This window comes from Pan paniscus, chromosome 16 (genome assembly GCF_029289425.2).
Source record: "Pan paniscus chromosome 16, NHGRI_mPanPan1-v2.0_pri, whole genome shotgun sequence".
NCBI lineage: Eukaryota > Metazoa > Chordata > Mammalia > Primates > Hominidae > Pan > Pan paniscus.
The window spans coordinates 22,010,151-22,037,796 of NC_073265.2; the positions used below are offsets into that span (position 1 = coordinate 22,010,151).

General features: G+C 41.2%; 1 protein-coding gene across 2 annotated transcripts; it reads right to left on the bottom strand.

The window, feature by feature from the left end:
- Positions 1-3,059: 3,059 nt before the first annotated feature.
- Positions 3,060-27,164, bottom strand: LOC100973668 (transmembrane and coiled-coil domain-containing protein 5B). 2 transcript variants are annotated; one of them, XM_055098146.1, is made up of 14 exons: positions 27,032-27,164; positions 23,064-23,347; positions 19,082-19,244; positions 14,104-14,148; positions 13,283-13,432; positions 12,846-12,963; positions 12,488-12,538; positions 11,762-11,830; positions 10,224-10,280; positions 9,671-9,730; positions 9,059-9,123; positions 4,400-4,475; positions 4,095-4,138; positions 3,060-3,455 (listed from the first exon to the last, which is right to left on the bottom strand). In XM_055098146.1, exons 3-14 carry the CDS (start codon positions 19,117-19,119, stop codon positions 3,257-3,259), a joined length of 972 nt encoding a protein of 323 aa, XP_054954121.1. In that variant the 5' UTR covers positions 19,120-19,244; positions 23,064-23,347; positions 27,032-27,164; the 3' UTR covers positions 3,060-3,256. The 2 variants fall into 2 exon arrangements, with proteins under 2 accessions (XP_054954121.1, XP_054954120.1); XM_055098145.1 differs by having other exon boundaries at positions 13,283-13,459; positions 27,032-27,159.
- Positions 27,165-27,646: the final 482 nt, after the last annotated feature.

Genomic DNA, 27,646 nt, shown 5'->3' on the forward strand with positions numbered 1-27,646 from the left:
GACTGGAAATCAGATCCCTAGCTCAGCGCTGCTCAGTTAAAGCAGTGGCGGCCAGGCATGGTGGCTCACGACCGTAATCTCAGTAGTTTGGGAGGCTGAGGTGGGAGGATCATTTAAGGCCAGGAGTTCAAGACCTGCCTGGGCAGCAGGAAGACCCCTGTCTCTAAAAAAATGGAAAAAATTAGCTGGGCATGGTGGCACGTGCCTGTGGTCCCAGTTACTCGGGAGGCTGAGGCAAGAGAATCGCTTGAACCCGCGGCGGGTGGAGGTTGCGTTGAGCTGAGATCACGCCACTGCATTCCAGCCTGGGCAACAGAGTGAGACTCCATCTCAAAAATAAATAAAATAAAATAAAATAGAGACAGGTTTCCGTTATGTTGCCCAGACTGGTCTCAAACTCCTGGGCTTAAGCAATCTTCCCAGCTCAGGGGGCTGAGGTGGGAGCATTGCTTGGGCCTGGGAGGTTGAGGATGCAGTGAGCTGTGGTCATGCCACTATACTTTAGCCTGGGTGACAGAGCAAGGCTTTGTCTCAAAAAAAAATTATTATTTTTTAAAGAAGCAGCCATCACTCTTCTGCTTCCAAGATTTAAGAGTGCCATTCAGGCCCTTCTGAAGCCAGCTTCCTATTGGAGGCAGGCTCTCTGGGGGCAGCAAAAGCAACTGTGTGTCAGCAACATGAATTTCTAGCAGTTTCAAGGTTTCAAATCCCCACTAGATGGCTGACTGTAAGTAAGGGGCTACCTAGTCCATATTAGCCCAAGCTGCTGCTTTCTAGCCAGGTTTGAACGTTGGGATAGGCCCATGTTTGTCTAGGGTTGTGTCTGCAGGGAGGGCTAGGTGGTAGAGGAGAGCCTGAGTGTTCTACGAGTTGATGAGGAATTGTGTGACGGGATGGAAATGGGATACTTCTCTAGGCCAGCCACAGCCATTCTTCTCACATGGACCTGTAGTCTTAGAGTCACCCAACCACTGAAGCCCTTTGGCCTAGGACACGTTCTGGCCAGTGGACAATGTATCAGCCAGGGTCCTGTCCTAGCAGAACCAGAATTCAACTTGGAGGATTCTGATGAAGAGACTTTAATGAAGGGACCATTACAGAAGTGTGAGCAGGGAATCTGCAAAGGAACCTCAGCATCACGGGCACGCTCCAACCTCAAGACCATATCTTTGCTGTCTCTTCATCTATCACCGGCTGAATCCTTCATCTCATTCTGGTCTTTGTTATAATGCCACTCTCTCAATGAACGTTGTGACTGCTCCTCCTCAGCACTCCCTCTTCCCCACTGAACTTTGTTATATCACTTAACATCATCCAATATTTGCATATTTAATTATGTGTTTATTGTCTGCCTCTATCCACTAGAATGTGAGCAGAGATTTTTGTCTGTTGTGTTCATTGCTATATCCCAGCACTTAGAACACTGCCTAGCCCAAGGAAGATGCTCAGTAAGTATTCGTTGAATGAATGAATTAATAGATGAATGAAGACTAATTGGACTTATTAGAACACATAGAGAAAATTATCCAATGGTGACATCCGATCCCTCTTTCTTGCTTCAATTTGTTAATCACTCCTTTGGGTGAAGCCACTTGAAATGCAAAAGGCTTTCAGTTGGCCACGAGAGGGTGATATTGGCCAGTTTTTCATTTTATAGATACCTTGTTCTGAGATCATTCACTCTCTTCTTCCCCAGACCTCAGAAAGAAAACCTGAGACAGGGCCATGTCTACAGCCAAAGTAAACATACAGTGTGTTTCTTCTGCCCGGATCCTGTCCAAGTGAAATTCAATTAAAACCTACATCAATAAAGGTTTCTAAAGGAGAGAAGGTCACTAGAAAGTAAGAGTGTAGGGAATGTGTAGGCAGAAGAAACAGGCAAAGAAAGGCATCTCCACCACTTTGGTAACCATGGAGATGCCACCAGCAGGCTAGATGACCTCAGGTTTTGTGCCACATTCTCCTACTTCCCTTCCCTCTGCACCATCCAGGCTCCGTGTAGCTGTCCCTGCAAAAGTGTGAGCTTTCACAATACAGGGTCTAGGCTCACGGTTCCAATTGTGACCCTCCAAGTGCTCAGGGAAAGAAATACAGATTACTCAAGGAATCATTCCCTCTTTTACTAAATCCTACTTTGTGAACATACTGTGTGAAGGGAACATGTGGGATGATACAGAAATAAAGGGGCCATCAGCCCCAAGGTCAAGGCACCCAGTGATGACACTGTGAGGCAGAAGTGGACAGGGCAGTATGGGATGCCCAGAGAAGGTTTCAGGAGCGTCTGGAAGGCAAAAGAGGCTGTCTTCAGTGAGAAGGGGGCAGAGGCAGCCATATGGGAGTGAGGATATTTGAACTGGGATTGAAGGATAGGTAGGTACACATTTGTGTTTGGCTGTATCTCAAGCACTTTCTGGTTTTATACGCTGCTTTTAATTGTGCCTGAATTTTAGGATACTTTTCTTCTCATTTAAGAATGAGTAACCACCCATTTAAATGAAAAAGATCAGTTTTTTTCCACATCTTAATCTTATAAGACATAGCATGATATAAAATAAAATAAGCTTGTAGGGGAGATAATGTGTTGTTAAAACAGTAGAAGAGGAAAAGCTTTGTATCCACCCCAGTGGTTCCTAAATTGAGTGCCCTTATGTACACCGCAAAGAGACTGGAGAATCTAACAAATGAACACATTATTATTATTATTACTATGATTATGATTATGATTATGATTATTATTGAGACGTCTCACTCTGTCACCCAGGCTGGAGTGCAGTGGCGCAATCTCGGCTCACTGCAACCTCTGCCTCCCCAGTTCAAGCAATACTCCCTCCTCAGCCTCCCGAGTAGCTGGGATTACAGGTGCGTGCCACCACACCCGGGTAAGTATACGATGGTTTAAGTTTGTAAAAATATAGAGCAGAGAATGGAAGTCCTGAGGGGAGTTTTTGTTATCTCGCCTTAAGTGCAGCTTTTCTCAACAGCAAAGGGTGGAACTTGTGAATACCTAGTGAGGGGTCCCAGGACTCACAGACTAAATTCACAGACCAACACTGTGGACTCTCGTCAGACATATTCTTTACTTGAAAGAGAGACATTCCAGAGGGAAAGCAGGGAAAGAATGAAATGAAAAACTCAGATGTCAAGTAGCGGCTCTGAGTCAAAGGCTTCCACATCCTTCCTGGCCATCCCCAACATGGGGCCACAGCCACGGTCACCTCCACTCAGGTGTGGGGTGATGCCCGCAGGTCACCCCAGACTAGTGTGGTAGTGCTTCTTCCACTGCTAGAGTGAGGAAGGGATGTGAGACCTTCCTCAGACTCTCCAAGGTGCCCCTGCTCAGCACCAGGGGCAGGACATCCACGAGAAGATCTGGGTTTATGTACTGCAGGTGGAAAATCACATAAGCCAGCAACCTAATAAAGACTAAGACCATGAAGGTGAGATACTGGAAATACCTGCAAAGAGATGTTCATTATTTGCATGAGAAAAAAGACAGCCCGAGGTCAAGCAGTGAAAGGCAAACCTCACAGTCATAAATGGCTGGTGAATTGCTTTCTTCAGGCAAAGTTGATAAGGGAAAGTAGGGAATGGGGCTTTTTATTAAAGTGCCACTTGAAGCTCTTCAGGGTCAATATTCTTGTTTCAAAAATTAAAAAAGCAAAGGCACAGAGAGTTTAAGGATCTTTTTTCTAAAATTTCTAAGCATGAAGATAACTAAGAAAATTAATGCACCCTGAACTTTTTTCCCAACAAGGAATATCACAGAGGTAATCAAGCTCAGGACTTGAAAAAATGGAAAGGTGCTATACCTAGGATCATAAGAATGAAAATTAAAAGTTAAATGCAACCTACATCTTTATCCCAAATTTCTCAGAAATAGCCACACATTTCTCCAGCTATTTATAGCTGCTGTTTAACTCTGGTGTTATAATTCTGCATTGAGAAAAGTAAGAATGGTTGGGAGAAATTTGGGGCTGCCTTATGTATTCTGATCAGTGGATGATGTGTTTATTCTTGTTCTTTTGGCCCTTATCAGGTAATGTGTAGAGTGAAATGTGGTCTAGGCTAGGTAAAAGCAAGATTCTTCCGCTTACTTGTACCAACACCTTCTCTCCTGTTTCTTAATGGTGGTCCTCTCCTGTGGGAAGCAATGAAAAATCACAGCTATGGCTTTTCGTGTGTTCACAGAGAGGCAGAAGAGCAGAGACCCTGGAGTCAGGATGCCTGGGTTTGAATTCTGGCTCTGCCACCTCCTAGCTTCCATGGTGTGGGGTAGGAACTAAACCTCATTATTTCCTAATTATAGGATTATTAAAGAGGAGGGAGAGAGAGAGAGAGAGAGAACCTAGGAGAGGGAAGGGATAGAGGAAAACCCAGGTTTGGAATAGGAAAAACTTGCCATGTTTCTTTGGGTGGTGTCCGCCAAAATTGATCCCGGTTTCACTGTTTGAGAGGAGTCATTCTGGGCTTTGGATCTAGGTAAGAGATCAGAGCCAAGAATTAGGTAACATAATCTGAGAGGCTGATGAAAGGTGCTTTCCTAAGTTACGCGATATCTACGATTCATATCCTAGACTCTTAATAACATTCACAATGCTCAACATTTAAAATCCATAATTGCTAAACGTATAAAGAACCAGGAAAATGTGATTCACTTTTAAAAGAAGACAATCAATGAAAACTAAGCTGGATATAACCCTGATGTTGGATTCAAACTGCAGTTTGTGTCTTGGTGGCAGCTCAAGTGTCAGTTGTGGTCTCATGTCCTCAGCTGGGCTGCTCACACATTGCCCTGAGCATGCATGGTTTGGAAGTCCAGTCAGGGATTCAGGTATAGTTTAGACACAGATTTAGGAACTCCCCATGTCTGACTCTCTACTTTTTCCCCAGTATCTTTGGCTGCCTCAAACTCTTTATTCTCTATTTTGTTAGTCCAAAAAGACTATAGGTTTTCTCTGCTGGTGCATCTTACACACCCAGTTTGGTCTTTCTTCAGGCTAGAAACTATAAAAAGAGGGGAAATAATGCCCATCATTCTCTTTTTCCAAGTGCCAGATCCCTTCCAGAATCTGCTTGCTTTTATTCACTCGCCAATACCTTCTGTTCATTGTTTGTTCATTTGTTTTATTTTGTTTTGTTATCCTAAGTTTCATTTTATGCAATAGGATTGAGTCCATTAATGGAAATGCTTGTAAATAATACCAGCAAATAATGCCTGCAAATGCTTGCAAATAATTCAATAAAGCAAGAAAAAGAAATAAAAAGTTAAAGACTGAAAAGGAAAAAGTACAATTATTATTTATAGTTGAGAAGCTAAAAGAAATTTTTAGAATAGGTGAATTTAGTGAAATTAATGATACAAGTTCAATATATAGAAACCAATTGTATTTCTATGCACTAACAGTAATCAATTAAAAAATCAAGGCTGGGCATGTTGGCTCACACCTGCAATCCTAGCACTTTGGGAGGCCAAGGTGGGAGGATCGCTTAAGCCCAGGAGTTTGAGACCAGCCTGGGCAACATAGTGGGACCCTGTCTCTATTTTATTTTATTATTTTATTTTTATTTTTTGAGACGGAATTTCGCTCTGTCACCCAGGCTGGAGTACAGTGGCATAATCTCGGCTCACTGCAACCTCCTCCTCCCGGGTTCAAGCAATTCTCCTGCCTCAACCTCCCAAGTAGCTGGGACTACAGGCATGTGCCACCACACCTGGCTTTTTTATTTATTTTATTTTTTTATTTTTAGTAGAGACAGAGTTTCACCATGTTAGTCAGGCTGGTCTCGAACTCCTGACCTCAGGTAATCCACCTGCCTCAGCTTCCCAAAGTGCTGGGATTCCAGGCATGAGCCACCACACCTGGCCACCGTCTCTATTTTATTTTTAATATTAATAAAAAAAGAAAATCAAATTAACACAGCATTCACAGTTGCATTAAAAATATTAAATACCTAGGAATAAATCTGATGGAAAGTGTATAAGAACACCACACAGAAAACTGTAAAACGTTATTTTGAGAAATTAAATATCTAAATAAACGAAGGGATAAAGATATCATGGTGTGTGAAACTATTGTTTATTTTTATTATTCTTTTTGAGATAGCATCTCACTCAGTGGTCCAGGCTGGAATACAGTGGTGCAATATAACTCACTTTTACCTCAAACTCCTGGGCTCAAACCATCCTCCTGCCTCAGCCTCCTGAGTAGCTAGGACTATAGGCACACACAACCATGCCCAGATAATTTGTTTTATTTTTTTGTAGAGATAGAGTCTTGCTATGTTGCCCAGGCTAGTCTTGATCTCCTGGACTAAATAGAACCTCCCCCCCGCAGTCTCCCCAAACGCTGGCATTACAGGCATGAGCCACAGCACCTGGCCGTGGAAAATTATTGTTTAGATACTAATTATCCTCTCACTTTATCTATAGATTCCATGTAACTCCAATCAACATCTCAGCAAGGTTTTTTGTTTTGGTTTTGGTAGAAGTTGAAAAACCGATTTTAAAATTTATATAGAAATTCAAGGGGCCAAGAAAGCCAAGATAATCATGCAGAATTTAAGCTACCATATCAATACTAATTATAAAGCTATAATAATTAGTGTAGTTTTGGCACAAGGATAGGAACAGAGACTAATTGTACAGAATAAAGCATCCAGAAACACTCACACATATATGGTCACCAGACATAAAATAAGACACCACTGCAAATGAATAGTATCTTCAATAAATTGTGCTGGATCAACTGGATATCCATATGGAAAAAAAACCCCACAAATTTTAATCTCTGCCTCACACCACAGAAAAGAAAATAAATTCCAAAAGAATGTAAACCTGAGTAAAAGGTAAATGATAAAACATTCTAGGGGAAACCACAGAGAGTAGTTTTATGACCTCTAAAAGGCAGAAAGCAAAAAAGAATGGATTGACACATTTCACAGATTAGATTTTTTTCTAAATTAATAACTATTGTTTATCCAAAATGTCATTAAGAAAGTAAAAAAGGAAAGCCTCAGAATAGACTATAATACACACATTTGACAAAGGATCTTATGAAAAAAATAAGGAACTCCTACAAATCAATTAGAAAAAGACTAACCATCTCACAGATGCAGGCGAAAGACATGTCACAAAAGAGGACATTCAAATTTCCAAACTGTGTGAAAAGCTATAAGACATCACTATTAATCAGCAATAAAATGCACATAAAATATCATTATTATTGAGTAATAAAATGTTTTTTAAATCAAAATTGTATACATCACTACACCCTTCTGCCAGAATAGCTAAAATCATAAAGGCTATAAATACTGAGTGAAAGTAAGGATGAGGAATAACTAGAACTCTTGTACATTTTTTATGGGAGGGGATATTGGTACAGGCACTTTGGAAAATTGTTCAGCTTATCTAGTAAACCAAAGATGTATATACTCTGTGACCTAGAAATTCTATTCCTTGGTATCTAACCCAAGAAAAATGAGAGGATACATCCATCAAAAGACATGCACAAGAATGCTTGTAGCAGCTTTATTATAAATTTCCAAACTGGAAATAAGCAACATGTTCCTTAAGAGTAGCATAGATAAATTGTGCCATATTTCTATAATAGAATATAACAGCCATGAAAAAGAACAAATCATGCAGCAATGCGAGTGAGTCTTAGTGAAAGCCAGACACAATCAAGAACATACTAAATTTATATAAAGTTCAAGAATACTTTAAAAAGAAAGAGATGCAAGTCAGGCTAATGGTTACTTTTCCAGGAGTATTGACTGGGAGGAGGGGACGGAGATTTTCGGGAACTCAGAATGTTCCACAGCTTGATCTCAGTGGTGTTATCATGTATAAAAATTCACCAAGCTATATAAAATTTGTGCACTCTATGTACATTATATAATGCAATTGAAAAGTATAAATAATCAAAAGGAAAGTGTGACAAGTCCTGAGACATACAGTCTATGGAAAGAAAGTATAAAAGGGCATCACTGGGGCCTCTGGTCAGTCTGGTGGACCCACTGCATCCTGGGAAAGGGGACAGCACACACACATAAAGGAATATTTCTGGGCCCCTAGTCCTCTTTTTACTACGTTTCTTCCTCTCTGAACATAGCTCCAGATAATTTTCAGGAACGGCATGCCTCTGAGGACATGTGAAAAGAACATTAGGGCCGGGCACGGTGGCTCACGCCTGTAATCCCAGCACTTTGGGAGTCTGAGGCGGGTGGATCACCTGGGATCAGGAGTTCGAGACCAGCCTGGCTAACATGGTGAAAACCTGTCTCTACTAAAAATACAAAAATTAGCTGGGCGCAGTGGCACATGCCTGTAATCCCAGCTACTTGGGAGGCTGAGGCAGGACGATCGCTTGAACCTGGGAGGTGGAGGTTGCAGTTAACTGAGATCAGACCATTTTACTCCAGCCTGGGCGACAAGAGTGAAACTCTGTCTCAAATAAACAACAACAACAACAACACTGCATCCTGGGAAGATGCATTAAAAAGAACATTAAAGAGAAGAACATTAAAAAGAGATTTTTTTTTTTTTTGAGACAAAATCTCACTCTGTTGCCTAGGCTGGAGTGCAGTGGCCTGATCTTGGCTCACTGCAACTTCCACCTCCTGGGTTCAAGGGATTCTCATGCCTCAGCCTCCCAAGTAGCTAGGATTACAGGCGGCCGCCACCATGCCCTGCTCATTTTTGTTTTTTTTTCAGTAGAGACGGGGTTTCACCATGTTGGCCAGGATGGTCTCGATCTCCTGACCTCAGGTGATCCACCCGCCTCGGCCTCTCAAAGTGCTGGGATTATAGGCATGAGCCACCGCGCCTGGCCAAAAAGAGGCTTTTAAAACACCAGTTGCTGAGGAAGGCAAGAGGAAAGCCTGAATGCTGTTGGTTTTCCAGTCTGAACCATGGAGTGGAGGCTGAAAGAGATGACTTGTTGGAGGCCATTTACACAGTGACACACACTGTGCTGAGAAGCACCCCGCCCTTCAAAGACCACCCGGACTGCCGGACTGCTACTGCAGTCTGTCAGGGAGGCCATTTTTCTAAGCTTACATTTGTTTTTCAAGAAGCAGCGTCTCCTTTTCCTCTTTCATCTTCCTCAGAACTTCCTGGTATTTCTTTCCATGAAGTTAAAAAATAAACAAAGTCATAAATGGAAAATTTCCATATTTCATCATGATGTCATTAATAAAAACATTCTGCTAATTATTTTCCAAACAATATACTCATCAGTATGCACACACCAGTGGGGGAGGGGTTCTAATAAAAAATTCAAAGATATTAGTGACCAGAATGGATGTATATGAACAAAAAGAGCTCCCTCCCATTCAGGTCCCTGCTTGTATTCAAATCCCAGCTCTGACGTTTACTAGCTGTGTTCCCTGTTACTAGCTGCATTCTAACTTCCTGAAACCTCATTGTCCCCTTGATCATAACTGTCACGCTCATAGAATTATTGAACAAATTGAGAAAAATACTATAGGCTGAGTGCTTAGCACAGTACTTGGCACAAAGTAAATCCTTAACATACATCCGTCTTCTTGTTGCTGTTGCATACAGAGCATTTTCCCTAGTGACACATTCTAGCCTAACGAAAAACCAAGGAACCCATGGCCTTGGAGATATTCTGCCTCTACTCGGACTTTTCCTCCACGTGGGTTGTACCTTTATGTAGTAGACCTGGTCCTTACAGAGGTCAGACACAGATTGGTAGTCACTCTCTATCTAAAAAGAAAGAAAATTAACAAACCTCATGAGTTAAATCAGAACCAAGCCCAGTCTCCTCCCTGGGGCCCTACCTGGTGCACTGGCACTTGGCTGGTTACCTAGCAACTCCTGACTTGAAGGAAAAGCAATCACATCACAAAGAGGTGACCTCATCATTAGGCACAGGGTCTGGTTTTAAGCAAAGGAAATATTTTGCCCAAGTTGTCATCTGCCTCTCATGTGAAATACCAGGGGACGTGTCAAGGCACTTTGGTTTGGAATTCAACAATGGTATTTGACATAGAGATGTAAGAAATGGTAAAAGCGTATTTTTAATAGAAGTTTTCTTTCCCTTCAGCTGCATAAGAATGCATAAGAATCAGAAATTCATTTGCAAGATGTTTTTGTACCTCCCCCTCCCATGCCTCAAGCAGATCTGTTTCTAAGACCCTTGGGATTCTCTCCCATTCTATCCCGGGCAGACCCTCAGTGGAAGAGACATTGCCTCTACCTTGGCCAGTTCCTCCTCTTGCTTTGCACAGGACTCTGTTGACTTCTGTAGTCTTGCCTGTGGAAGACAATGAGTGACGGCAGAAAGTTACTAGCATTCTTTTATGGAAGGGAAGTGGGTAATTACCATATCCAGACCAGCAGAGGGCATGATACTAATGGCTATCATGTTGAAGACATCTGATAACAATTTAGGGTGGGCACTTGTTATTACCCCCTCCCCTCTCCATTTTACAAATGAGGAAACAAAGGCGCAGAGAAGTTGAGTATGTAACTTGTTAAAGTTTAAAGTGGCAGAGCTGACATTTACGCCTCAGTAGGCCAGTGCCCATTCAGTGAACCCAGCCATCCTCCTTCCTCCAGGCCTACTGACCAAAGCTCACAAACCTCTTCCTCCCACTCATATTTCATAGGGTGCACTGGCATGTCCCCTGAATCACACAGAAAATAAAAGAGAAACCTGGGCCAGGCGTAGTGACTCACGCCTGTAATCCCAGCACTTTGGGAGACCAAGGCAGGCAGATTGCTTGAGGTCAGGAATTCAAGACCACCCTGGCCAACATGGTGAACTCTGGCCAATGTGGTAAAACCCCATCTCTACTGAAAATACAAAAATTAGCCAGGTATCGTGGCGTGTGCCTGTAGTCCCAGCTACTCAGGAGGCTGAGGCAGGAGAACTGCTTTAACTCCCGGGAAGCAGAGGTTGCAGTGAGCCGAGATCTTACCACTGCACTCCAGCCTGGGTGACAGAGAGAGACTCCATCTCAAAAAAAAAAAAAAAAAAAAAAAAGAGAGAGAGAGAGAAACCTGGTTTCTCTTTTTCTGAGAAATACATAAGACAGTGGAGCTCTTGTATAGTGGGCTCAGTTAAATTGCCACACTCACCACATAAGTATGCAAAGAGCTTCCTAATAGGGGTTTTCCCCACTATTGGGTGTCCAGTGTAGTCATTCATTCAATATATTTTTATTGGGCATCTACTATGTGCCAGACACATAGTTCTAGGCCCTGGGGAAACAAATGAACAACATAGGCAACAATTCATGTTCTCAATGAGTTTATCTTCTAGCAGAGGAAAAAGATAACAAAATAAATTTTAAAAAAACTTCTTTGGCCTTTGAGCCATGGGTTGGAAATCAGAAGATCATGACACATCCCTGTATGATTATGGGAGTCAATATTTTCTTCCTATTGAATATCTTATTTGTGTGTCCTCACTTAAATAATAAGCTTCTGGAGGGCAGGTCCCAATGGGCATTCAGAACATGTGTTTTATCGACTGGTGGAAGATGGGGACTCTGGAGCAGTTCCCTCCACTTTGATCCACTGCAGTCATCTCTGCTCCTAGTGTGACTAGTGATGTCATAAATGCCCCACAGGCCATGGGATTACATGCAGAGAATAAAGGACAGTGACTCATCTCTGATAAGTACACAGACATAACCAGTACATACACTAGGGTAGTCCTTGAGAGCAATTTCTCACAGGACCTAGAATTGACACATCTCCCAGAAAAATCTGTTTGTTTTTTCTACTCACCTTCATTTCCTCCAGGATCTGCTTTGTGGTTTCTTCTTCAAGGCCAATATTTGTAAATAACCCTGAAATCTAAAATACCATTCAAAAAATCATGAACTAAGTAAGGCACACAGACATGAAAACCTGGGCCAGTGGCAGACTGGGGTCCCAGGCTGTAGATGGTGGTTACTAATTCGGGCCCTGGATAGAAGCTTGGAAGAAAAGCATCTCCTTCTCCCTGTGGAGGCTGCCTGACTCCATGTGGGCTAGACAGACTTTTCTGTTCCCATAGCCCATGGAAGAAAGGGCACAGTGAGGAGGGGGGGACGATGAGAAAGGGAAGAGAGAATGGGGCAGAGTGGGAGGAGGGATAAGTCTTTTCCCCCTGTAAAGCCCTTTAGCCCTCTCACCACAATCTGTAATGCCCAGAGAACAATTGGCAGCAGCAGTGCAGAGGGAGCATGCAAACTTTGCCAGTTGCTCCTTCTTCTCCAGTCTCTGTGATTACAGAGTTCTGGAAGATAACTCTTATTGATAAGATTCCTAAGAAACGAGGCTTGTTTCCAGGGCATGCTTTGCTATGTGGAGAACAGCCTTTCCGTTAACGTTTATGTATATCTTTTCTCATTCTGAATGTGCCTAGGACCCCTCCTGCATACTCCCAGCCCAGCCCACCAGCCTTTCTTTTGTGAAGACACAATGTTCTTAGGGACTCGGTGACCCTAAAAAACCCAGGGCTCCCCTTACCTTTTTCTGAACCTCCACCACATTCCTGCTTAGGATTGCATTACTTTTTTCCTGTGGGGAAAAAGAAAGTCAAGGGAAGAAAGTTGCTCTGCCGTCATCTCTCCCCCTTCTTCAGGCCACTGGAATAATATCTGGGGATTAGTCTATCAAGTCGGAAAAGTGCACTCTGGCTCACGCAGCAGATCTGGGAAAAAAGCCTCTTCGGCCCCCACGCCCAGTGCTTCATTCCCAGAACACTCTCTTAAACAGCCATGATTTGAGACACAGAAGCAATGAACATGGGATGAATTCCTGGGAAGGAGAGCGGCAGAATGCAAACAAAATGCATCCAATGGTCCTTTTCTAGACACCTCCTTACCAGCTTTGCTGTCTCTAATTCCAGCTCCCTCAGGGATTCCTCCTGTTCATCTATGATATAGTTCAACTCCTCCTCCTCTTTGGCTTCTTCTAGTGACAAGGCCAGCTTTCTTTCCAGGCTGAAAAATATAAAGTCACCCAGGTGTGGCTCAGCCCCTAAGGATGCTGCCAGGGCCCCAGTTTGAGAAGCTACTTTCGAAGTCTCAGGAAGTCAGAGTAACTACCAAATGCAATGGCGATAAAATGTCAACCTAATGTGAAAATTTAATGCAAAAATCTATACCTGAAGTATTTTGAGGGCACTGTAGTTCATACTTTAGGATTTAAATAAAACGTCAAGATTCACCATCAAATAAGTGAAACTTTCTTCCACCTTCTGTATCCCAAAGGACCTGCAGGGGCGGGGAGGCCCTTCCCCCACCAACCACAAAGCCTTACCTTGAAATAGTTTCTTCTTTCTCTTTAATCTTTCTAAGGAGAACCTGATTCTCCATATCCAGTTTCTGCAGGTCCTTTTCAAGGTCTGAATTCAGGCAGTCAAGGTTCTGTTTTACGGCTTCTAATGCTGGTAATTCTATTGTCTGGTACCTACAGAAAATCATCTTTATCACGAACCTCGGGACAGGAAAACATAGGAGCCCTAAGAAGACGTTCCCATATAATTTCACTCATTCTCTTATCTTCTGTTGTTAATAAGCTTAACCAGCCTTATTTTGTTTTCCATGATAAATTGATTTCTACACTGTTTTGCATAAAGTAAATTCCTGGAGTGGAGCCACATTTTAATTTTAAATACTATAAATGGAACCCACTGAAACAAAGCTTTCATGAAGCAAAAGAAATATTTTTTCTATGAATACTTTAACACACTTGTTTTAAAATATCTTAGATGAAGTATGCAGAATCCAAGTGATACCTCTAAAGCATTTAGAGACCTGCAAGGGAAAGGCTTCTGGCTTCTCCTTTTGTTATCTTCTAACCTAGTCAGGCAGGGACATGGGCTGAGTAGAGGCCAAAAGGGTGATGAATCTTTTTCCTGCCAGACTGATTAGCTGTTTGAGACACTAGAGATCTTTGAAAACCCCATCATTATTCTGATGAAGAACAGAGAACTGAAGCCAAAGTTTCTTATCCCTAGGAAGCCTCCTCAGACTTGAGGAGATAAATTCTCACACAATGGAGTTCTTCCTTACTGGATTGCTGGAGACTTTTCCCGTGGAGCTTCCTCTACTGAACTCTTTTATTATTCCCATACTTACACATCATCCAGTGGATTCTGTCCAACGTCTTCCATCATAGCGTCCCTAAAATGTGAACACAAACGTCCGTTATGGAAAAGCCCCTAACAGTCAATGCAGTAATTGCCCCAGGAATGAGCAGGTAAAAGGTAGACCTTGTGTTCAGGCCACACAGAGCCAAGAAGAAACGTAAGCCTCCTACACTCTCATGCTTCCCAGGATCAATTGCAGTATTTTTTACAAGCTAAATTTCAGTAAACCAGATCATATTTTAATTTAAAAATTTCATAAATGAAACCCACTGGAGCACAGGAATCTTTTTGTTTTCAAAATTTTCCACACTTTGGCTCCATTTTCCTTTTCTCACCTACATTTGTCCCGTCACAAGTTGCTAAGGGTACTCATGTGTGTCTATTGACAAATATACTGAGTGTTTGTTTTTAACCAAACCTTCAGAGAAACTTTAAAAAATAGTAGAAGAGTTAGAGGGTACCAAAAAGTTGGCTGACTGATTTCTATTAGCTTATTACCATCCTACTTTCAAAATATCTCTAACTATTATAAGTGGAGTTAACCCTAAAACAACAGCAGAAACAGCAGCATGGGCAACAGGATACAACTACTGAAAGGAAGAAGCACATGTCAGGCTCTCAGACACAGCATATCCTAATCATCGCACTAAACAAGTTCAGGACCAAATCCAACCTAAGAAAAGTAGAGAACAAAATCTCTATTCTCCTTTCACATTGCATCTTCTCTTCTTTTCCCTTCCTGTTTAAGCTCTTTTGTTTTAATCCCCTTTTCAATTTCTTCTCCTGCCTCCTCCTTTTTTTTTTTTTTTTTTTTTTCCCACTCTCCCTGGATTTTACTTTTCTTTCTATGGTCTTTACACATAGCAATGTGGTGTGATGATGATGCCCTCTGAGCTCACCCTTCTCTTCCCAGTTGACATTTCTTCTGATCCCAACAGAGATTTCCAACTGAACGTCAGAACTATCAGAAAGGGCAATGACTTACTGATAGTAAGCACGCATAGCTGGACCTATTATATAATCTCTGGCTGGGCCGGCCAGCATGTCATAGTGGGTTGGGTGGGTGAGGGTAAGCAGGGGGGCGGGTGGGGCAGCAATAATCCATCTGCGGCATCACTGTGGGCACAGTGGGAGCAGAGTTCAGCCCTTTAGGACGGTCTAGATCTCTTCTGTAGCAGCAATAAGATCTATGAAACAGATTTCTAGGTACAGTTTAAATCTCTTCCAAAGCAGTAATCAGTTTTATAGAACATATTTCATTTTTCCAAATCTCTAGGCCTAATGGTACCTGTGATCACTTTCATTTCTCTTCCATGATCTCTGTGTGGCATGTGTACAAATTGCTGCCCCCAAATCCAAAGTGTGCATCTATATTGAATGCATCCAGGAGCTATAAGGTAGGGATGTCAGAGAGCAAGCCAGGAAGGACCTGAGAGAAGACTTATCTAAGAGCTAAGCAAGCCCTCATTCTCACCCAATCAGATTCTTGGAGTTGCAAAACAAGCCTCTTTATTTTCCCTTAACTGGCAATGCCATCATTGGGAAAAAAGGATCTGACGTTTCAAAGGTGGAAGGAGTGTGTGGAGGTGGAACAGGAAGGAAGAGGAGCGTAGGGTCCAGAGATTCCATTTTACTGCCTACTCCTTTGGAATTCCCTCTTCGCTTTTTGAGGTCTTAAATTGCCGGAACAGTAGATGGCATTTTACACGTCAGTGTCACTCTGCTAACCATTCCTGGATTCTTCTCTGTGTTGACTAAGAAGATGAGGCAGGATACAGAATTGAAGAGATATCAATAAAGGTGTGTGCTTGGACTTCAAGTCTGTCCATTTCTGTCCTGTATACGCAATTTACTCCCCTATGATCTTTTTTGTTTCTTTCTTTTTTTTTAGCTCAAAATGAGAGAATTCTTCTATGATTTAAGTCTAACCTTTTCCAGATAAATTGTACCAATCTCAAGTTGCTGAAAAGTCCTTATAAGACACACTACTGTTTCTCCCAAAACATCTCTCCCGTGCAGTAATATCTCCCATAATCTTATCCATCCTTTTCAGTTAGCTGAAATGCTGCTTCTGTTTCAGTAGGTAGCTGGTAAGACACGAGCAGAGCCGGAAAGGGCTTTCCCGCCACACACACACACACACACACACACACACACACACACACACACACACACCAGGAATCAGAAATGTGAGGCGACCATCAGGTGATGGTCAGGCAGTTGTTACAGTGCCTCTCTAAAATAATAATTGGTTGCAGCCGGTGCCAGGGAAAGGCCGTCTCCCAATAAATACAAACACCTGAAGTTGGTGATCAGCCGCTTTCTGGTAAGATCTCAGGAGCTGGGCGAGGGGGCTCAAGCATGTACATTAAGAAGCAAAATGGGAGAGTTTAACTGGTATATGACTTCCTAGGAACATTTGACTGGTAAGGGAAGAACACCTCAAATGAGCACATGAACAACTCTAGGAAACACACTGCGCACCTCACCTCCCAAGTGCTAGCAGGCCACTGCGCATGCGGACAGCGTACTCCAAGGGAAAAATCGGAGAGACAGGACGCAAGACCTCAGAAATATGGCAACATGTGAAACCTCAAGTCAAAGGTCAAACCGTGCACTTGATCTCTCAAGTTGCACGCTTGGCCCTCTTCCGAGTGTACTTTACTTTGTTTCATTTCTGCTCTAAAGCTTTTTGTTTCTCTTTCACTCCACAACTCCCCTCTAAAGCTTTTTGTTTTTAAATTTTTTAAATTTTTAAGAGACGGAGTCGCGCTCTGTCGCCCAGGCTGGAGTGCAGTGGTGAGATCTCGACTCACTTCAAGCTCCGCCTCCCGGGTTCACGCCATTCTCCTGCCTCAGCCTCCCGTAAAGGTTTTTAATAAACTTCCCTTCCTTCTCTAAAACTTGCCCCGGCCTCTCCTTCTGCCTATGGCTTCTCGGTTGAATTCTTTCTTCTGAGGAGGCAAGAAGTGATGTTACTGCAGACCCATATGGATTTGCCACTGGTGACACCTTCTACAGCTTCCTGGATGCCAGCCCCAATCCTGGCAGAATGATTCCCTCTAACCTCTTTTTGCCTCTTTGGGGATTTTTATATTGTTTTTAGGAATATGAGCATACTGGTCTTCATGCCACAATTAGGCCACAAACCCTTTGAAAGTGTGTGTGTTAATCAAAACCATTTTTATTTATCTCCTCAGTTGGGCTACAGGGGCACTGTTCACAGGAAATTCAACAGGAATGGTGACTCCTGAAATTGTTCAAGAAGGGACCTTGGGCAAATTACTTAAACTCTCTCCAAGCACAAGTCTCCTGACTCGTGAAATGAGCACTACTTCTACTTTACAAAGTTGCGGTGATGATTAGATGAAATCCCATATGTTAAGCTCCTAACACCATGCCTGGCATACGGTGAGCGGCATCTAATTCTCCCTAATATGGTACGTGTTTTATTTTTTTATCTCATCTTTCTTCTGCACATGGCATATGCTATTTTTAGAATAAATGAATTAACAAATGGCTTGTTCTTCTCCTTTTGTCTAAAACAGGTATTCTTCACCCTTTTCTTCTTTCAACACAACTGAGAGACTCTAACCTGTACTCTCCCATTAGTACACTCTCAGCAACACATTGTACCATGGCAGCATTCCCAACAGAGGGCCATGTTCCCCAGGACACCTATCCACAGTCAACAGGAATGTAATTTGAAAGCCTTTGTAAAATGTCCCAGAGCAGTAGACACCTCTGGTTGAAAAACACTAATGAGGAACATTTTCCCTCCACTAAACTGCATTTTCCTTTTCTTAAAGACACTGCACAAATTCACCCTTTCGATGAAACTTCCCAAAATAAACCCTTCTTACCTTATTGCTCCAAGTAGATAGTGTGCACTTTGAAAGTGACCACATTTCCCTTTCTTACTTTACAACCAAGAAGTCAAAGCCACATTTGAAGCCCCAAATTTTTATGCTTGTACTGAACATCATGGTGTATAGTCCCATCCTCACACTTTATTCATATTCACAGAATCCTGATTATTATTATTATTATTATTATTATTTATTTATTTTTTTACACAAAGTCTGGCTCTGTTGCCCAGGCCGGGGTGCAGTAGTGCGATCTCAGCTCACTGCAACCTCCAACTGCTGGGCTCAAGCCATCCTCCCACCTCAGCCTCCCGAGTAGCTGGGCCCACAGGTGTGCACTACCATGCCTGGCTAATTTTTGTAGAAATGGAGTTTTGCCATGTTTCCCAGGCTGGTCTCAAACTCCTGAGCTCAAGCAATCTGCCTGCCTCAGCCTCCCAAAGTGCTAGGATTATAGGTGTGAGCCACCACACCTGGCCTGATCCTGATTTTTTCACTATTTTGTGTTAAATATAGATCCAGATATAGCTAGACATAGACATAGTATAGACATAGTTGTAGATATAGATATGAGATGGGGGAGTGAGGTTGAGCGTAATGAATAAGCACATTGGGAATCAGACCAAACTGACTTTGAATACTGGCTCAACCACTTCACATATGTAAAGTCTTGGATAAGTTATTTAATCCTTTTGAGCCTTGGTTTTCCAATTTATAAAATGGAAATGATGTGTGCCTACTTCATACAATTATCTTGAGGTTGAAGAAAGGACTTATCACAAAGCCTGACACAAAATAAATGTTCAATAAATGATGATCATGATGATGATTATTTTGAGATAGGGTCCTGCCCTGTTGCCCAGGATAGAGTGCAGTGGTGCAATCATGACTCACTGCACCTTGGACCTCCTGGGCACAAGTGAACCTCCCACCTCAACCTCCCAAGTAGCCAGGACTACAGGCATGTGCCACCATGACCAGCTCATTTTTGTATTTGTTGTAGAGATGGAGACTCACTATGTTGCCCAGGCTGGCATCATTATTATATTAACGGTATCTAAACTGCTTCAGCATCATTAATAGTCCCTCTTCATCCATCACCTCAGGGCATTCCTCCAGGCTATGTCTCTGTCAATCATTCTTGCTCTGTTCTGACTAGCTGTAGTTCCTTCCTTTGCCACATCCTTCTTTGGCTTCTGCTTCTCTGTCCAGCTCTCTTGGCCTCACTTTTTTGCTGTCGCTGTATTAGTCCATTTTCACACTGCTGATAAAGACATAGCAGAGACTGGGAAATTTACAAAAGAAAGAGGTTTATTGGACTTACAGTTCCACACGGCTGGGCAGGCCTCACAATCATGAAGGAAGGCAAGGAGGAGCAAGTCACGTCTTACATGGATGGTGGCGGGCAAAAAGAGAGAGAATTCGTGCAGGGGAACTCCTCTTTATAAAATGATCAGATCTTGTGAGACTTATTCACTATCATGAGAACAGCATGGAAGAGACTTCCCCCCACGATTCAATTATCTCTCACCAGGTCCCTCAAACAACACATGGGAATTCAAAATGAGATCTGGTTGGGGACACAGCCAAACCATATCAGTCACCTCGACTTTAGATATTCTGGTTTTTGCCCTGGACACCATCCTTGGGCTCTTCCTTAGTTTTACTCTGTCACCTATAAATCATACTCCCCAACTGTTTACCCAGCTTAGCACTTGGAACTGTAAATCCTGTATGTTTAGATAGGGCATGAAGGCTGTCTGAAGCTGCAAATCTTTTGTGATGATACAAATATGCTATGACCACTAAGTGGTCAACATAGTGAGCGTTGAGTTGATTTAATTGCCAGTAAATACATGGACCAGTAAACAAATTTACTAAGTAGTTGACTGAGAGAGAAAAGTTGGGGGAGTTTACTGCTAGAAACAAATATTTGGATGGGTTATGCTAATTAAAAATGGAAAGTTTGCACTCTGGATAGGGATAAATGAATTCACATATTTGTACTAGGTAGATTAAGGCAAATGTCTTTGTTCACTGGCCAAGAAAGTATTTTCAGTTTGATCCAGTAGGGCTCTGGCATACTGGGATCTCTTAAAGGTCTTAGTCATTTGTCATCTTTGTAGAGTGAATTGCTCAAAGATGATAGTCTCCCTCTCTTTCTCTTTTAAACTTTTTATTTAGACATGTTTATAGGAAAACATAGCACCAAGGGGCCCTATGTACTCATTACACAGTTTTCCTCAAATACCTTTCATTTTCATAGTACAATATCAAAACCAGGAAATTGAGATTGGTGCAATGTGTGTAGATACCTCTATGACATTTTATCACAAGTGTAGATTGTGCAACCACCACAATGAAGATTCAGAACTCTTTCACTACCACAAAGATCATCCTCATACTACCTCCTTATAGGCACATTCACTTTCTTCTCCTCCACTATCCTTAAACCCTAGCAGCCACTAATGTATTTCCCATATCTATAATTTTATTACTTACAGAATGTTCTATAAATGGAATCATATGGTATGTGATCTTTTGAGATTGGCTTTTTGTTCCACTATTTTTATCCCTGAAATCCATCCAAGTTGTTTCATGTATCAATAGTTTATTCCTTTTTATTGCTGAGTAACATTCTATGGTATGGATATAACACAGTTTGTTTATTCACCCGTTGAAGGACATTTTGCTAGCTTCTAGGTTTGGCTATTACAAATAAACCTGCTGTGAATATTGTGTACAATTTTTGTGTGGATGTAAATTTTCACATCTCTGGGATAAATGCCCAGGAGTGTGATTACTGGGTTGTATCATAAATATATGTTTAATTGTTTACAAAACTGCCAAACTACTTTCTGGAGTGGCTGTAGCATCTTACATACCCACAGATAAATGTACAAGGGATCCAATTTCTTTGCATCCTTACTAGCGTTTGGTTTCATCATTTTTTATTTTAGCTATTCTAGTAGGTTTGCAGTAATAGCAGATCATGGTCTTAATTTGCATTTCCCTAAAATCTAATGAATTTAATCTTTTCATGTACTTATTTGCCATCTGTGTATCCTTTTTGGTGAAAGTTTCCTCATGTATCTTGCCCATTTTCTAATTGTATTGTTTGCTTTTATACTATTGAGTTTGGGGAATTCTTTATGCATTCTATTTATGAATACTTTATCATGTGTGCGACTTGTAAATATTTTCTTCCAGTCTGTAGCTTGTCTTTTCAGTGCCAAAGAGAGTTTTCACAAAGCAAATTTAAAAAATAATTCATGCCCAATTTATAGATTTTTTTTTCTTTTATGGATTTGGTGTCATATCTAGGTCTCTTCACAAAGCTCTGGGTCCCTAGGATTTTCTCCTATGTTTTATTCTAAAAGTTTTATAGTTTTCTGTTTTACATTTAAATCTATGATCCATTTTGGGTTCATTTTTCTGGAAGGTTTGAGGTTTATGTAGAGTTTTTGTTTTTGTTTTTGTTTTTGTTTTTCCTGTGGTTGTCCAATTGCTGCAGGAACAGTTGTTGAAAAGGCTATCCTTCTTTCACTGAATTGGTTTGCACTTTTGTCAAAAGCCAGTTAGCCAAATGATTCTCTTTTAACAGTTTCAGCTGATTAGATCCAGTTGTGGTGATACAGCATTTTGTTTTCATATTCATAGGCAAATGCTGTCATAACTGGATTTTTTTCCTTTTCCATGGCATAGGCAGAATATAAATGTGTGATTAATTATACTTGAATTCCTAAGTAACTTTAGTAGCCCTCAAGCTAGGACAGATGCATGACTAGTTAGTAAACTCTGGATCTTTCTATGCCATATAACATATTTTGAAGCCTGGGTCTACATACATAAAAGCTTTTAAGAGTATGGACAGTATGTCCTTTTTCCTTAGTTCATTTCTATACAGTATAAAATCCATGAATATGAACCACTTGCTGGTGAATACAAACACAAATGCTCACCTGCCTTCTTGATAAATAGTTTCATTCATGCCATCCTAGCAAATAGAAAGAATGGTATCGGCAGGGTGCGATGGCTCATGCCTGTAATCCCAGCAATTTGGGAGGCCGAGGTGGGCAGATCACCTGAGGTCAGGAGTTCAAGACAAGCCTGGCCAACATGGTGAAACCCTGTGTCTACTAAAATTTAAAAAAAAAAAATTAGCTGGGCTTCATAGTGCACACCTGTGATCCCAGCTACTCAGGAGACTGAGGCAGGATAATTGCTTGAACCTGGGAGGTGGAGGTTGCAGTGATCCAAGATCATGCCACTGCACTCCAGCTTTGGCGACAGAGCAAGACTCTGTCTCAAAAAAAAAAAAAAAGTAAACAACAACAAAAAAATTAGCCAGGCATGGTGGTGTGCTCCTGTAGTCCCAGCTACTTGGGAGGCTGAGGCAAGAGAATCACTTGAACCTGGGAGGCGGGCGTTGCAGTGAGCCAAGACAGTGCCACTGCACTCCAGCCTGGGCTACAAGAGTGAAACTCTGTCTCAAAAAAAAAAAAAAAAAAAAGAAAAAAGAAAAATATTAAATATTACCTGTGTCAAAGACCTTTTAGATGAGTCTAAAAATGATCAGACCGGCCAGGTACAGTGGCTGTCTGTGGGATTACAGTGCACCTGTAATCCCAGCCCTTTGGGAGGCTGAGGAGGGTGAATTGCCTGAGCTCAGGAGTTCCAGAACAGCCTGGCCAACATGGTGAAACCCCCGTCTCTACTGAAAATACAAAAAATTAGCTGGGCATGGTGGCGGGTGCCTGTAATCCCAGCTACTCAGGAGGCTGAGGCACAAGAATTGCTTGAACTCCAAAGGAGGAGGTTGCAGTGAGCCAAGATCATGCCACTGCACTCCAGCCTTGGCGACAGAGAGAGACTCTGTCTCAAAAAAAAAAAAAAAAAAAAAAGGATAAAAAAATAAAGAAAAAAAGTCAATCAATAAATACATAAACAAATACATAAAAATAATCAGCCCTTTGGACTTCCTACACCTTTTCCTTCACCTAGCAGTTTGTCTTTGTAATAATGCAGCAGGGAGCTGTAAGCTTCAGCAGCTTAAGAAACAGAATTGAAGACTCCTACTTACTGTTTCAAGTTCTTTTTTATTCTCAACAGCTTAATTTTATTGAGAACTGCTCCAGTTTTGTTCCAGTACCTGAGGCTGTAGTGAAGGTCTATGCTAATTTGTATAGCTGCAGAATGCAATTTTAACCTTTTTGTTTGAAATCCCACAAGTCAGAAGGGTTTTTGTTGTCATGCTATTCTAGTTCTCTGCAAATATCACATCTTGACAAGACAAATTGTTGCAGTGTCAGGAATTAACTGTCTTCTGACTAAGGTGAATTAATTTTCAATCACTGGATTGCGTACCTGGAAGAAGATAAAAATGTAGATTGAATATGTGTTTCAAAAGATCTTGCATTCCTTATTTTATATGCAAATATGTGAAAAATTAAATCTTTTGAGATTTAAAAGAGATCCAGTTATTTTGTATGTTGTATAACTTTTCACAACATTAAGACTAAGTTGTCAATCAAAACTAATGGAATAAAATTATATGATAATAAAATATCATTAAGAGAGCATTGTTCACAAGGTAATAGTTGAATTGTACAATTTGTGATCAAAGATCAAAATATAATGAATGGCTTCATACCAAAAAAGAAAAATATCCTTCTAACCCATCATGACAAACAATTTTTCTCATGGTAGTCTTAATATCTGGGAGGGATCTATAAGAATTCTAGAATTATTATTAGGACAATGGGATCGTTCAACATCAAAATAATGATAACACAGAATTTTTGAAAACTTTGAAATCTGATTTTTCCTCTGTAATGCTACCTATAATGGAGTGTGTTAATGAAAACTTAGCTGTGTCCTGCTTTTTATATCTGTTGGGCTCATTTGAAAAAATGAAAATTTCAGTGGACAATGTTAGGTCATAATTCATGTGAAGCTACAGGAAATCTTAATACACTATCTATGGGATGTAAATTGGCATGATAACCAAGGAAAACGATTTGGAGAAAACAACCACTTTGCAAAAGCACTTTTGTAAATTTGTAAATGGCAAAATAGAACTTGTACCTGTCCTACAAGACATCAATCTCTCTATACAAAGTACCCGGAAAATACTCTTGCACTTATACCCCAGAAGAGAGTGTACAATAATTTTTACTCTGCATTGTTAATAATAGCAAAACACGGGAAGCAACCCAAATGTCCATAAACAGTAGAATGGAGAAATAACAGATACACAATAGAAGAAATAATTTATAATCGTAGTCAATAACATACAGGAATCTCTCAATCATAATGTTGATCAAAAGAGGTAGATCACAGAAGAATGTACATATTCTAATTCAAGACATACGAAGTACAAAATAAACAAAATGTTTCAGTGCAGTGGTCCCCAACCTTTTTGGCACCAGGGACCGGTTTCATGGAAGACAATTTTTCCACGGGGTGCAAGGGTGGGGGAATGGTTTCAGGATGAAACTGCTCTACCTCAGATCATCATGCATTAGATTCTAATAAGGAGGGTGCAACCTAGATCCCTCGCATGCGCAGTTCACAGTAGGGTTTGCACTCTTATGAGAATCTAATGCCACCGCTGATCTGACAGGAGCCGGAGCTCAAGCGGTAAAGCTCGCTTAAGCGGTAAAGCTCGCTCCAGCCGCTCACCTCCTGCTGTGCACCCTGGTTCCTAACAGGCTATGGACTTGCACTGGTCTGCAGCCAGGGGCTAGGAACCCTTGTTTTAGGGTAGTTTTGTAGGTGATAAACTTACAAAAAAAGAGAAAGGGCATAATTATCACAAAATTCATAATGGTTAGCATTCTGGAGAAGAGAGGGCTTTGTAGATTCTGTGAGTGGCACAAAATGTGGCCCTTTTGCTTCCAGTGTCCAGATACAAGGAGGCCTGGTTCTCTTGGAACTCATGCTTTGAGGGTGCCCGAGTAGCTCATGGAAAGGAATCAAGACTTGGGTCTGAAAAAGCATTCTGGCAATAGCCAGTACCAACTTCCCAGCTATGTGAGTGAGAAATCTTGAAGGTAGGTCCTCCAGTCTAAGAGCTCCAGCTAATACTTTATAAGCAAAATAGTAGTTGTTCCCACAAAGCCATCCCAAATTGTAGGTTTGTGGGGAGAAAAAGTTTGTATTTGGTTTAAGCCTCTAAGTTTTGTGTGTGGTTTGTTGTTATATAGCTTGCAGATAAGCAGCAGGCTGCCTAACCCTTAAGTGTCACATGAGGAAGAGGCAAGGAACCAGGAGCAAAGTGTTCAAAATTCTTTCAGATTTTTTTTTCTTTTAAAAAGAGTTCCCAGGCTGGGTGCGGTGGCTCACGCCTGTAATCCTAGCACTTTGGGAGGCCAAGGTGGGCGGATCATAAGGTCAGGAGATCAAGACCATCCTGGCTAACATGGTGAAACCCCGTCTCTACTAAAAATACAAAAATTAGCCAGGCATGGTGGCGGGCGCCTGTAGTCCCAGCTGCTGGGGAGGCTGAGGCACGAGAATGGCGTGAACCCGGGAGGCGGAGCTTGCAGTGAGCCGAGATGGCGCCACTGCACTCCAGCCTGGGCGACAGAGCGAGACTCCATCTCAAAAAAAAAAGAGTTTCCAGTTTGAAGTTACTACAACTGTACAGTGAAGGAACCTGACCAGAATAAGTTAGACAGGACTCTTTACATCTCCTGGACCTCATAAGCAAGAAACAGCAGCCATGCCTAAAAGGTCCTATCTTAAAAAGCCTGACTGTCATCCCAGGCCCAAAGCACTGGCTAGAGAGCTTTGCTGGACGAGTCCTTCAACCTCCTGCCCTCCATGCTAGTCCTTCACACTGAAGATGACATCTCGTCTTAGTCCTGCTTCTCTCACTTGTAGTGACAGTCTTCCAGCCCTGCTGTGCTCTCAACCTGAGTGCCTAACTCTGGCTAGTTGAAACCGGGGCTTGAAAATGCGAAACATTCAGCAGGAACTTCTCTGATACAGACCTAAAATCAACAAAAGCAGTCACAGCCATCATGCCCAAGATCAATCCAACTCCACAAGAGTCAGTACACAAAAAACCTAAGTCCAGAAACTGTCCCAGGAAAATAAAAGCTACCATATGAGAAATTTCCCAAATGTAGGTTAGGGTTTTCTTCCATAGGCCCACAGTGGCCCCCTGACAGCCATAGAAAGAGCTGTCAATCTTTTCTAAAATTTATTAGCAACTCTTTCATTTTCTCAGGTACACCTCGGGAATAATTTGAAGAGTTAATTGAAACTGATATGTTGTAATTAGGGACTTATGGTTTCCCTAGAGTTTAGGGCCAATAGCTACAGAATCTTATTAGAGAATTTAATTAATGTATTTCCTCTACATTTCTACTGACTAGGAGGGAAACCAGAACAGTGATGAAAGACTTTTCATAAAAATAAAAGAAGTTAGGTAAATTACCATTTCTAAGCCTCAGTATAAAAGAAAAATACTCTTTTAATGCAATCTTGTTAACCTAAATAGGTTAAAATGCTTCTCTATGCTTTTTTTTTTTTTTAAATTGCCATTTCTATTTTAAGATAAATTAAGACTCAAAAGGATATTCCAGCTTTTGGTGAAATTAGTTTGTCAAGGATTTGGAAAAAATATAATCTTGATTATAAGGGGCTAATGGAATGAAGACTGTCTTAGCTAAGAGACAACTTGAGAAAAAAACTACATTAGTGTGAGATTACTCAAAGAGGGCATAATATTTCACAAAGTTCTCATTCTGTGATAATAAACATTAAAGTTAATGTGCCAAAATACATCCCCATCAATCTACAAAATGTCCCCAAATAGAGATGCATTAATTAGCAGTAAATACTTTTGCATTTAGGATCAACCTGTTGAAATATTAGTATTCATGGAAACAGTACTGTATCAGTTATTACAGTTTTATCTTGGATCTTTGGAAATACTACTTGGATCTTTTGAAATACTACTTATAACTACTTAAAGATAACTTCTGAATAAAATTTAATGACAGTTTATTCCTCCTTATCAAGATTTAGCGTCTATCTCACCTCCTCTATGAAGACTTCCATGAATTCCCAGCCCCAAGCAATTAATTACTCCATCTTCTTTAATCTCACAGCATTTTAGGCTTGCCTCCATTATAAATGTATAACCACTTGCTAAGACATAAACTCCTAGAATTTTGATGGTGCCAAAACAAGTGAGCTTAAAGGTTAACGAGTCATAAAAGAATTGTGACACCTGTAAATTTTGTGCAATAGGAAAATTCTTTTTCAGTTCAGACGCAGCCCATATGTTATTCTTGCTACAGAGGCTTCAGGAACATTCAGAATAGAGACAGACAGAAAGCATTAGCAATATGCATATCAAGAAAATATTCCCAGTTAACGAGTATATGTTGGCAAGTATTTCACCGCACTTACTTAGCAATTCTTCTAAGAAGTAAAGTTGATGGGGGCCCTGTTATATAACACCTGAATCTGTAAATTTGCAAAGGAAAAAAAAAACAGAATTCTCTGAATTCAGCAACAGGTGCCTTGTTACAAGAAAGTAGCTATTTAAGACCAGACCAGTATGGAGGAGGAGTAACAGGGAAGGCTTAGTAGAACCTGAGAGAGAATAAATGAGTCTAGAGCAGAAGAGAAACAATGCATGAATTAAGA

Coding starts and splice junctions, on each gene's coding strand:
- LOC100973668 (XM_055098145.1), bottom strand. CDS start 19,119: ATGATTGACAGAGACATAGCCTGGAGGAATGCCCTGAG. Junction 10,281..11,761: donor AGATCCTGGAGGAAATGAAG/GTGAGTAGAAAA, acceptor TGTCTTCCACAG/GCAAGACTACAGAAGTCAAC. Junction 9,731..10,223: donor AAGAGGAGGAACTGGCCAAG/GTAGAGGCAATG, acceptor CTTTCTTTTTAG/ATAGAGAGTGACTACCAATC.